At 49.1% G+C, this 12,973-nt stretch overlaps 1 protein-coding gene across 1 annotated transcript in view; it reads left to right on the top strand.

Annotated features, from left to right (window-relative positions):
• MCM2 (minichromosome maintenance complex component 2) overlaps positions 1–554 on the top strand; it is a gene marked incomplete at its 5' end in the record, with an annotated part of 11,429 nt that extends 10,875 nt beyond the window's left edge. The window contains one exon of the mRNA XM_010289011.1: positions 116–554. Coding sequence (XP_010287313.1) covers positions 116–226 — 111 coding nt within the window. The remainder of the gene's footprint in view (positions 1–115) is intronic.
• Between the last annotated feature and the right edge of the window lie 12,419 nt (positions 555–12,973).

Here is a 12,973-nt window from a genome sequence, read left to right as displayed (position 1 = left end):
CTGCTGAGCAGAGATTGCTGACTGTCAAATTTTATGCACCCTCTGCTATGAAAAACCACAGAGATTTGGGGTTTTTTTCAATATTTGCCTCTCCACTCCCTCCTCCTCCTCCCAGGCTCGACAGATCAACATCCACAACCTCTCTGCCTTCTACGACAGCGAAGTGTTTAAGATGAACAGGTTCAGCCGGGATGTGAAGCGGAAGCTGATTGTCCAGCAGTTCTGAGGCTGGCAGCGGAGTTTGCCACATGCTCCTGTGAGATGAGACCTGCGTCTTGCAGCCTTCCCAGGAGCACTACCGAGATCACGATCCAGAGGGACTAAGCTGCACATTCTCCTGCTTGTTTTGTGCCTTATGGATTAGAGGAGTGCTGAGCTGCTGAAGACCTTGTAAACAGAGCAGAGTTAAGTAGTTAAATGCCCAGCCAAGTCTGTTTAGCAACTTGGTTCACTGTTTTGCCTTGTAGCTAAGCACAACAGGGAGAGAATTGCTGGCCACATAGATGGCATGTTTGCTGTTCGTCACTAGTTGTTATGGGCTCATCTGCAGGAGGAACCAAGTGGGAACATTTGAAAAGCATTTGACTGCCTTATCCACGCCCCTTGGATGGCAGGCACCCTCAGGGGATTCTCTTTTCCCATCTCTGGTGACTGTACAGCCTGCTGGGTGATAATTGAGACTGCTTTCAACTCTCCGTGAACCAGCCAGCCTCTCAGCTCCAGGCCTTTGTGTCTGACACTTGACATTTCCCCAGGTGCCCACATGGGTTGACCTTGTGCTTAGTTTCTGCAGGCATGGGGGTGGGCAAAGGAAGATGAGAACTGAAATAAAACGTAACTATTTCTAATATTAGTGGTGATCTGTATGGGCAGTGAAAGCTTCTTCAGTACATGCTGGGAAGTGTCCAGAAGCCTTAGAGAAGGGGCTTCCCCTGCGTTACTGGGTGTTACCTCTGTGCAGCTGTCAGCAGATGCGAATTTATGGCTGGATCAAAGCGCAAGCACCTAAACTGAACACCATCTCTCTCACTTGTTTGTTGAGGGTGAAGTATCCGTGGTGCTGTTTTTGGGAGTAGCAACGGAGGACCCCTGAGCTGGAGGTGTTCAGGGAGGACAGGATGGGCTCAGTGTTCGCATGCAATAATCTTACTGTGTGTGTGCGTTTTGAATACATTGGTTTTTCAGTCCTTTTATGTTTCTTCCTTTTTTGGGAACTCTTGCAGTCATGGGGGGAAGGAAGAGCACAAGTGAGCAACCTGAAGGCAGGACCAGCTGCTCCGAAGTTTGTGGGGTTGGGGTTGGGTACAAATGCATCCTGTGTTTGCTCTTCAAGTTAGTAGGAACTGTCCACACTGGTCTCTCAGCTATTGCACATCTTCACCATGGACAGATACCAGGATGTGGTCATCCACAGGATAGTGTCATAAATGCTGCCTTTCCCACCAGGGGCCTGCCTGCAATAGCTCCTTGCCTGCTTATTGGAGCACTGATCCCTCCGTGGGACTTTCGCTTGTAAATGTTTGTATCACCTTGGGACTGTCCCATCGCAGCACGTATCTCCCACCTCCCTTCCTTTCCCACTCTTGGGTTAGACAGCACTAAGATCTTATGTCTTGGCTGCCATTTGGATTCCAGTCTGAGAGAAGCAGTAAACCCTCTCCAAGGCACAGCTGAGGTCTGTAGTGAATGTGCTTTGCCTGGCTAGACTTAATGGGACCGTAAGGCATCTCCACCTCCCTCCTGCCTGTGCTCGAGAGAATTTGTAAGCTGGCTGCTGTAATTCCCTGCTAGCCAAGCAGACATGTCTCTGGCTGTGGACTCCGTAGGGTTTGTCATGGTGATGTGCGTGCGTGTGTGTCCTCTTGGCCTGGTTGTTACTGGGGAGCTTGCAGTGCTTGAACCCCGCTGGGGGCTTAGCACATGACACTCAGCCTGAAACTGGCTCTGTGTGTTGCCTTTTCTGTCTGCCAGCTCCCTCCTGCGTATTTGTTTAACTGTTTTGGCTGTTTCTTTCCCTTCCCACTGAGTCTCTGTCTACCAGGGCTTTCCACAGGCAGCCCATAGAGACACTTTCCTGGCATGCCGTCCCTGCCTGAGCTAGTCCCTTTGCCCCCTGAATGTGCGCCTGGGTCAGGTGTGCGCTGGGCATGGCAGAGCTGCTGTGTGCCTGGAAGTGCATGGTGAGGCACAGCGCGGTTCCTCAGGGCTGGGCACAGAGCTGTTGGCACCTCACCTGCTAATGCCCGAGGCCATGGGCAGAGGCCATCCCTGGGGAGAGCAACTGCCAGCCCTTGTGAGCTGTGCCCAGCTCTGTGGGAACCCACATACCTTGCTGGGGAAGGTGCTGGCCCCGAGATAGCAAAACCAGCAGCAATGAGGAATGAAACAAGCCTGTCAAGCAAACTGAACTTGTGTGTCGTGGGGATGAACGCTGGGTGTGGGAGGAGAAAGAGGCTTTGTGTCACACTGGAGAAATACAAAATGCTTCCTAAACATTTGCAACCTTGTGAAGCCTCTGCTATGCCTGTAGTGACCTACACAAAGTCAAATACAAAAGCATGAGATAATACACAGAAATGGACAGGGACTCCTGATTTTTCCAGCTCCTTGTCCTGCTGCTGGACAGGGCTGTTGACAGTCACCCTTCAGTTTTGTCCTACAACTTACTCCTGCCTCCTGTGCCCTGGTCCTGCCTCACTTGGCACACGGAGTGAGCTGTGGCAACAGAGAAATGCCATTGTTGGAGTCACTCATTTGTCACTTTGCTCACTCTGCCTCCTCCCGAATCCTCACTACAAAAGTAGCTATGCCCTCCCAGCTTGTCGTGTTGCCAGCATCCAGCAGAGCAATGAATTCTTGCAGCTGCGCCCTCGCTAATGTTGGCATCAGCTGCTCAGTGGAGTGTTAATGCCAGTCTGAAGGCATGTTCCTCCTCTCGCAGCCACTGAGCTTTTTCAGGTTCCCTGGAGCAAGCTTTGGCTGTTGACAGCATCAGGTGTCTGGTCTGGACAGGGGTGCAGACAGGGGTGAAAACACTGGTTTGAACAGGGACTGCCTTGCCAAGGAGGCATGTTCCAGCTGAACATAGCAAGGATTTTACTGCAGGGCTCTGGAGATCGGCAAGCCAAGTCGCGCTTTCATGAAACACGGAGTTGCTCGCCTGACAACCTTGAGTTTAGCCAAGCTTAAGCACTCAGCTTCTCGCTGCTGTGATTCAAATGTTGCACAGCGCCTCTGACAACCTGGGGCAAAAGAAAGAGTCTTGGGGCGGTGAGGTTTGTCCACAACAGGCTGTGCCTAGGCTCACATGGAAGATGATGAGGGGGCTCCTTGCAAAGCAGGCAGGGCCTTGTGAAGCCAGGCAGTGTCCCTTCTCATGGTCATTCCCCCCTTGGGATTGTGGTTGTTGGCGAATGCTGGGTGAGACTAGCTTAGAAGAGCATTTTGATTTAAAAAGGGCATGATGGGCCAGATGCTGTTACAGTTTCATTTAAACACGCTCTGTGCACACTCCTGAGAGAACAGCATGGCGCTCTGCTTCTTATAAAAAGCTGTTTGACCTTATCCCAGCGGGGGTCATATATACACACACACACACGTACAAACAATGCATACATGCCTGCTTGGGGTACATGAGCAGGTGCCTGCTGACAACCAGCTAACACGTGAGGGTATGTGAGCTGGAAAAAAGGGGGAGACAAGTCCCCTCCCCTTCCTGCAAGCTCTTTCCTACCTACTGGTAGGGTTTAGAGTCTTGGTAGCTTCTTCTTTATTGTGATCATAAATGAATAGGCTACATCTGTGAGACCTGAGTTGTATCCAGTGTGCTAGCGGCTGTTTCTGAGCCTGCTTGTCAAATGGCAGATGTTCCCTAAGTAGGGGAAGTTCTACGTCCAGTAATACAATTTCTTTTCCTCAAATTAATGCCAAAGCCACTTGGAAAAATTAGTGTATGCAGCATTTCTGGACTGGCAGTGTTTCACTTTCTCCCGTGCCAGACCTTGGCTGGAACCCGCTCTGTCCATCTCTTGTGTGTTTACTAAAGAGCTGTGTGGAAACTGGTTGACAAGAACTTTCCCAGTGTAACTGTGCTCAAGATGTAGAAGTTGTGTTGGATAGTGTTATCTTCCTGTCTAGAGGAGGCCAACCATCTGCAGTTCAACCAGGAGGGCCATTTCAGGTGCTTATGGCTCTGTCCTTGTTGACCCCAACTGACCTGAATACCGAATTCCAGGATGTGATCGCTGAGCTGTGAAGACAGTAGAGGAATATGTTTACAGAAAATGTGTATCTACAGGTACAAGTGAGTCATTGCAGACAGCTACCCCTCATGCCATGCTGCAGGGAGGATGCACTCTGAACTTGCTAGTATTTTTCCATCTCCTAAAATACTTCTCCACTTAATAAGGCAGAGCCAAAATTGGATCGGGCTTCTGCCTTATTTTGCATCTCCTATGCAGTTCTTGCTGCCATGACTGATTTAATATCTCCATTATCATGGAGCATTGGTCTGCCAATGACTCCAGCCATCCAGCATGCTCTTCAGCCACAACTAAATGTCTGTGAGGAGCCTCGAGGGGCTGCTGAGTGCTGCTGCTTTAGAGCAAAAGCTTCTTGGAAGGGGGCTGTGCCCTTTTCTGTTCACCTTGCAAGTAACTTCCCTCTAAAGGTAAGGTGAGGCTGTGGGGGGAACCCAGGGGAAGTGCCAAGACTCTTGTCCGGGTTATCTAGTGCTCAGGGAGATGTGAAAGTAACTGTCCTGTGTAAAAGATCCCAAGGAGCTTCAGTCCCATCAAACCACATGGGAACGTGGATGCAGGAATGCCCGTAGTCCCCATGAGCCAGTGCATGCCTCTCCTCAGAGTCAACACACACCAAGCCCTCTTCAGATACAGACTGACCCCTCTGCTCTGGAGACACCCACACCCCATCTTAGTCAGCTGCTAAGTAACCAGGAGGTTCTTTTAAGATAGCATCTGACTTTTCAGTTTAGCAAGGAAAGGCATAACCCACAAGTCACCTCTGGGTTTTTGCCAGTGAAGATGCTCTGCTTGTTGGGAGGTGGATACTCCCCCTCCAGACAGTTTCTCAAATTACTGTGCAAAGAGGGAAGCTTATGTGGTCAGGGCCCAGAGGGTACTAACAGGCCTTAATTGCCCTAACTGGGCTCATCTGGGGCCTTCACTCTATTTAAGCTCAGCCTGGGACCCTCAGTGCTTGCCTGGGCTATGAGGTGGGAGTATTGCTTTCTGGCTTGCCATGCCTGGTCAGTGTCCCTGTTGCTTTGGTTTGTGACCTGTGGACTTCCTGACCTGACTTTGGCTGTCTTCTACTGCTATGGAGCTGCCAAGTGATCACTGGGTGGTGTCTGACATTGTTGCCATCAGCAGACCTTGACTCTGACCTGTGGACTGACTTCCTGGTTTGTTGATGAACTGGCTTCACCACTGTGAGCTCCTCTGAGGAGCTGGACTTCTGGTTGAATCTGGCTGCTATCCCTGAGCTGCTCTGCCCACCTGCCTTGGGTACCAGGGGGGGCTTGTCCTGCTGGCTGTTATTGTGCTCAGCTCTCTGATGTGTGCGCCCCAAACCCTGCACAGCAAGGGCTTGGCAGTCACTTATTTGGGCTCAGGTCATATCTCTAAAACAGGCAGAGCTGAGACTAAACCTCTTGCACTTTGTCACCAACCTCCTGGCTTTATTGGGCTTTAGCCTGTTTATCCTTCTGCCCCAGTAAAAAGCTTCAGAAGTTTTGAGGTTTGCCTGCCCTCGTGACTACTTTTCTGCATTTCTGCAGACTTTCCATCCCTTCCAGAAGGGCATTCGGTCTCTGCTTAGGCTCTGAGTTGGTGAGCTCAACACAGAGATAAGGAGGTTCTCCAAGCTGTGCTGTACAGAAGCCCAGCTCAAATGATATGAATAATTCCTGAGAGATGTAGTCCTTTCTCCTTCCTTGCTGGGAGCTCAGTGGTCACCCCTCACGCAGGTGGCAGGCTGTGACCATCCCTCTGTGCTAGCTCCAGCAGAGCAATGTGACTGGGTTGCTGTTCCTCTCGAGGGAGGAGCCCTGTCCCCAGGGCTATAAGGAAACCTGCTTGGGCTTTCAGCTGGAGAGCTGGCTGCTTCCTTGCCCCAGGTGGCTCCATTAAAGGTTATTCTGGCTCTTTAATCAAATTCAATATCACTTTGTTTTCCTCTGCCTTCTAGGAGTCTGCTGAGGTTTGCTGTCAGTCTCCTGCAGCAGAATGACACGACTATTAATGCAGCAATCAACTCCGCTTTAGTGAGGAGAGAAATGTAAAGCTTTGGCGATGGGAGGCAGCAGGGGCACGTGAAAACCGGAAAAGTAAAGCACAACTCGTACTTGCACTTCCACTGCACCTTACAGCAGGGGATGGGAAACAAGCAGGGCTGGTAACAGCGCCGGGTCCCAGGTGGGCAGGTGAAGGAAAGCTCAAAGTGATACAGAAAATCTTGCTCCTGCTCCTGGGCTCTAAGAGTAGATTCTGTTTCCTTCTAATTACAGCATAGCCTGGAAGGCATTAATTGCTCCAGGTTGCTCCTCTTGAAGTGCTTATTATATGTCTTCCCCAGCTGTATTTTGGAGGAGAGCAGAAGCTGTGCATTTTGCCCAGGGAATGGCTGCGTGCCTGGGCTACACAAGAACAGAGCGGGTACCTGCCCCTGCTTGGCACAGTCAAAACGCTTCACGGTGCCCCAGCATTAAAAAGGCTAAGTCACCAAATAAGCTTATATAAAGCTTGTCTGAGGCTCTGCAGTGAAGTCACATATGCTGGAACAAGCGAGAGGTTAAATCTTTCCTTGTGCCTAAGGAAGGAGGGGCTGGGCAGGGGAATTCTCAAGCTTTCCTCTTTTGGGGGGTGAGATGCCAGAAGGCTGCACAGCTTGATAGAAGGTGGGGTTAAATGGCATGGTGTGCCACAAGCCTGCTGTGTCACCCAGTCTCTGTCCCGAAGAGCCGGCGATCGAGGTAACGGGATAGAGTCTGAGAGTAGGTTTTTTTCCTTCTGATCTAAGGCTGGGCACAGATCACTTTCCCTTGTCTGGACAAATGTCAGTGTGCAAAGGAAGAAGGGTTAAACCTTTTTGCTGGTACTAGTGACATCTTGCATTTTCTAACACTGCAAGAATTTAACATCTGACTGCTTATTTGTTTTGCTTATTGTTTACTGTCTTGCTCTGCTGAGCAAGGGCAATAGATCACTTTCACCTTTGTAGGTGAAATCGGTTTTGCTGTATTTAGGAAAATAAAATATCTCACCAGCATATTTCAAGTTAATGTGTTGCTTTTTTTTTTGACTGGAGTTTCAAAATAAGTAGCATTTCTGTTGAGATTAGACTTTGTGGTTAATTTCTTTTTAATTAAGTCCTAGGCACCAAATTCTTTCCCTTGGCTATCACCTCATTCCTCTACCTCAGTAGTATTTGTTTGCAAGTATCTTAGAACAAAATGTGACCCTTAAACTGAAATAGGAAAGCTGGCTGAATTTCCTGAAGGCAAAAGCTGTTACGGTAACTTACAGGGGGAGACAGCAGAAGGATTTTCAGTTTTGCCAGCCTAAAATACATGCTTGCGTTTTGATTCTGCCTAACAGACGTAACAGTGAAATTGAACAATTTTGGGGAAGAACAGAAAAGCACAGATAATGGTAATAGTGAGAAGAATTTCTGAACAGCTTTGAAGCAGCTATAAAAAAAGCATTTAGTGCAATTGTAAAGCCCCTTTTACCGGCACTCTGAACGTTGTTGGAGGATATACACCAGGTAGGGTGGCTGGAGGAGATCAAATGAGAAATGACAAGCCTTTGCCTATAAAGCTGTCAATACCTCAGAAGACAGCCGAGCCAGCTGTATCTGTTCAGAGGAGCATAAAATGAAGACACAGAGGCTGTGCTGGGTTTAAGTTCATGCTGTTTTTAAAGAGAATTGGTGTTGCCCATCTCTGCTGGCTGTTTTCTGCTCTGCTGGCAGCGCTGACCTGGCTGATTGATGTTGCCACTAATTTTATTTAATTTTCTTGTCTAAGATGTATCTTCCCTTTTCATACTCCCCCTTTGTTGCTCAGTCTGTGACCAATGTACAATGTCAAAATAAATCCAGGGAGCACCATGAGCCTCATACAAAGTGTGCACACTCCCATGCCTGTGTGGTTTCCTTCCCTCTGATTCAAGGCCATGTAATACATGAGGGTGGTTTTGCGCTTTCTTTGATGTGATTAGGCTGCTTCAGACACTGGATTCAGTTTCTAAGATTTGGAAGCTGGATGTGGCAGGGTCAGGAGATCTGAAAGGCTTTTAGTTACCCACTTGTAGTAAGCCACCTGCATCCTAAGACAGCCAAATTACTAGTAGCGAAGTAAAAAATGACAAGAGCATTCATTAAATGCCATGCCTGGATTAGAATCTGAGCACACTGAAGTGTTTTTATCTCCTCTAATGGGTAAGCGACAGCTCGGTAGTTCCTGCTGCATTTCCTGCTTGGTGGGGGCTGCATTGATTCTGGGATAAAAAGGACTTTCAGAGCACTGGAAGGATGTGGTCCAAAAGAAGCCAAAAGCGAGTACTTCGGTTCAAGCCTGTCGGCTTTGCCTTGCCGCCTTGGGTAACGGGTGCAGCCAGTCTGTTACCTGCCCTTGTCACGCTCGCAGTAGCTGCTGCATGGGAGCAGATGATGGAAGGAAAGAGCTGGCAAGAAGAGGCAGGCAACCCCACAAAGGGGCGACGTCTGCCAGTGTTGGTCTGGTAGGAGCTGTAAAGGTCAGTATCGATAATACCAAGTACGCTTGGTCGGCTGGCTGATTCACTCGAGGATGCAGCGGGCTTTGGCTCACGATGCCTCTCTTTAGTTGTTGAAAACCAGCAAGTTGATGCCAGAAAAAAATACCATCATTATTTTTTTCAGGAAATTCACTCTTCAACCCAAAAATGTTCAATTCTCACAGGAAAAAAAAGCTCAAGAATATTTTTAATGAACACTTATTTTGGGGATAAGAACATTTGAATTTAAAATCCTGATCACCTTCAGACCTACGTCCTGTTGTCTCAGCGACATGCTGTATGGGAGATTGAGAGCACTTGGCACCCAGTGCAAACATTGCAAGTGCAAAGACACCTGGTGAGGCCATGACAGTGCAGCTGTCACCTCAGTCAGAGCTTGTGATGTTGGATTTTAGCATCTCCTGCCCTCCTGCAGTTGTGTGACAAGAGAAAATTGTTTTGAAAGCAAAGAAAAAGACTCCTACCGCTGCTGTAGAGGAAAGCTTGAAAACATGAACTGAATGCCTAACGGAAAGGGACTGATATGTTTTTGGGTGTTTTGCTTGGAGTCTTACCATGTTTGCAGCGTTGTGATGCATGGGGCTTGACCAGGTCTCTCGAATATTTGGATGGGGCTGGACTGGGGGCTGCACAGCTCCCCTGAGGTGGCACATGCTGGAGGCCTGTGAGAGGGAAGCGGGAAGGCTGCAGCTCATCCCACTTGTGAGAGGGGTTGAAGCACAGGGAGCTGTTGGGTCTTCCTTCTCAACTGCTCTGGTATTACAGGACCTCTTGAGCCTTATTTCTTGGACACCTGTCTGACAAAGACCTTGCTTGAGTCATTCACTGTAATGTCGTGCCCTGAGGACACTAAAGATGTGTTTAATTTGCAACTGAATGTAATTGGAGCAGTTGGCCTTGTTGCTGTAATGATCATGATATTCAGCGTGTTTCTTTGCTGTGCTATCTGCCAAAACAGAGAACTGCTCTAAGAGCCACAAATCCAAGAACCGCTGCACCATAAAATCTTTTTCCTTTTTTTTTTTTTTTTTACAGACACCTCAGTTTGCGCAGAAGGGCACGAAGAAGGGGGCGTCAGCTGAATTGCTATCGCTGTGACAGTCTCAGATATGGTGGTGACGCACCACAGAACGGTTTCCCCAGCAGGCGTTGGAGCAGCTGTCCCTGCCAGGGCAGAGGCTTCGACGCAGACCTGGCTTCAGGTGGCGGATGCAGCCCTCCAAGGCCCAAGCTGTAAGGAGAGCCTTCTCTCCAGTGCCAGGAGAAATGGCCCTCTGTCCTGTAGGAGGTGTGTTCTTTCAGAGGAGCTGTGCCACCAAGTGGAGGAGTTACAGGAGGAAGTGGGCAGGCTGCACAGCACCCTGCTGCAGAGAAGATCAAAGGGAGATAGACAGAATCTTCTCTGAGACAAAAGAACTGGAAGAGCCCCCAACACCTTTTAGAAGTAGAGAAGCAGGCAGTGCCCCCCCGTAATACTAAGGTAAGCGCAACCTCTGGAGAAGGTGAAGGATGAAAGCTTCTGACACCAAGAGGAAGGCTCGTGCTCCCCCTAAGGACTTACAACTACAAAATAAGTTCACCAGCCTCCAGGTTGAAGAGGAGCCAGATGTGCTCCACCACGATATTTGCTGGAGGGGCAACACAGCAGGACATAAACAATCCAAGAGGTTCCTGAAGTGTATTGACAATAACTTCCTGATGAAGGAGCCAACAAGAAGAGATGCTTTACTGGACTTCATACTCGCCAACAACGAGGGGCTCATTGGCAATGTGAAGGTCAAAGGCAACCTTGGCTGCAGTGACCATGAGATGGTGGAGTTCAGGAGCCTGAGGGGAGGTACGGAGGGTAAAAAGCAAGCTCACAACCCTAGACTCCAAGAGAGTGGACTTTGGCTTCTTGTCCTGGTTTTGGCTGGGATAGAGGTGGTTTTTTTCCTCCTCATGGCTGGTATAGAGCTATTGTTTGGATTTGGTATGAGAATAAAGTTGATAACACACTGATCATTTTGGTTGTTCATAAGTAGTTGTAGTGCTTATACTAAGTCAAGGACTTTTCAGGTTCTCATGCTCTGCCAGCGGGCAGGTACACAAGAACATGGGAGAGGGCACAGCCAGGACAGATGACCCAGACTGGCCAAAGAGATATTTCCTACCATATAATGTCATGCTCAGTATATAAACTGGAGTTGGCTGGGGAGTGGGAATTGCTGCTTATGGATGGGCTATCGATCACTGGGTGGTAAGCAATTGTTGCGTTGTGCATAATTTGTTTTTGTATATTCCTTTATCAATATTATTATTATTATTATTGTTATTTCTTCTTTCTTTGCTGTCCTATTAAACTGGTTTTATCTCAACCCATGAGGTGGTTTTTTTTATTCTGTCCCCCATCCCACCTTGGTGGGGGGAGATGAGCGAGCGGCTGTGTGGTGCTCAGTTGCTGGCTGGGACTAAACTGTGACATCCCTTCAAAGATCTTTGGCTCTTCAAAAAGCCTCCATGAATGCTGAGGGAGCTGGCAAGTGTCATTGCAAGGCCACTCTCAATAATCTTTGATCAATCATGGTGACTGGGAGACATGCCAAAAGACTGAAGGAAAGCAAATGTCACTCCTATCTTCAAGAAGGGCAAGAAGGAGGACCTCGGGAACTACAGGCCGGTCAGCCTCACCTTGATCCCTGGGAAGGTGATGGAGCAGCTAATCCTGGAAACCATTTCCAGGCACAAGAACAACAGGACAATCATCAGGAGTAGTCAGCATGGCTTCACTAAGGGGAAGTTATGCTTCATCAACTTGATAAACTTCTGTGATGAAATGACTGGCTTGGTAGCTGAACGGAGACAGCAGATATTGTCTACCTGGACTTCAGGAAGGCCTTTTGTACTGTGTCCCACAACATCCTCGTAGACAAGCTGTTGAATTGTGAGCTGGATGAGCAGACAGTGAGGTGGATTGAAAAATGGCTGAATGGCTGGGCCCAGGGGGTGGTGGCACAAAGTCTTAGTTGGAGGCCAGTAACTAGTGGTGTACCTCAGGGGTCAAGAGTGGGCCCGGTCCTGTTTAATGCCTTCATTAATGATCTGGATGATGGGGCAGAGTGTACCCTTAGCTAGTTCGCTATGACACAAAACTGGGAGGAATGGCTGATAAACCGAAGGGTCAAGCTGCCATCCAGAGGGACCTTGATAGGCTGGAGAAATGGGCTGACAGGAACCTCATGAAGTTCAACAAGATGTTCAAAGTGCTGCACCTGGGAAGGAACAATCTCATGCACCTGGGGGTCCAGGTGCTGGGGGCTACCCAGTGGGAAAGCAGCTTGGGCAGAAAAGGACCTGGAGGTTGTGATGGACACTGAATTGAACATGAGTTAGCCATGTGTCTTTGCCATGAAGAAGGCTAACTGTACCCTGGGATATATTAGGCAAAGTATTCAGCAGGTTGAGGGTTGATCCTTCCCTTCTACCCAGCGCTGGTGAGGCCACACCTGGAGTGCTGTGTCTGGTGCTGAGCTCCCCAGTAAAAGAGAAACATGGACATACTGGAGAGAGTCCAATGAAGGGCCACAAAGATGATTAAGGGAATGGAGCATCTCACATAGGAGAAGAGGCTGAGAGAGTTGGGACTGATTTTCAGCCTGGAGAAGAGAAGGCTTGAGGGGGATCTTATCAATTTATATAAATACCTGAAGGGAAGGTGCAAAGAGGATGGAGCCAGGCTCTTTGCTGTGGTGCCCAGTGATGGAACCAGGGGCAATGGGCACAAACTGAAACACAGGCGGTTCGCTCTGAACATCAGGAAACACTTTTCTACTGTGAGGATGACCGAGCACTGGCACAGGTTGCCCAGAGAGGTTGTGGAGTCGCCAACCTTGGAGATACTCAGAAGTCATCTGGTCATGGTCCTGGGAAACTGGCTGTAGGTAACAGCTTGAGCAAGGGGGCTGGACCAGATGACCTTCAGAGGTGGGGAAATAAGGTTACCCTGGGGCAGAAGTTTTTCCAGGTTATAAAGTGAGGCAGTAGCTGAGGGGTGAGGGAGGCCCAGTGGCTCTGTGGGCCATGGGCAACCAAGGAAGCTCAGAAGATGGATGTTAAAGGTCTTCAGTGTGGAGACCGCTCGTCAGGGCCCCGGTGTTTCGGCTGACAGGGAGCCGCCGTCCTGCCGCGGCCTTGGC

Source organism: Phaethon lepturus, unplaced genomic scaffold, assembly GCF_000687285.1.
Source record: "Phaethon lepturus isolate BGI_N335 unplaced genomic scaffold, ASM68728v1 scaffold11976, whole genome shotgun sequence".
In the NCBI taxonomy this organism is placed as follows: domain Eukaryota; kingdom Metazoa; phylum Chordata; class Aves; order Phaethontiformes; family Phaethontidae; genus Phaethon; species Phaethon lepturus.
Note: the sequence above shows the minus strand (reverse complement) of the source record. Positions and strands in the feature narration are given on the sequence as shown.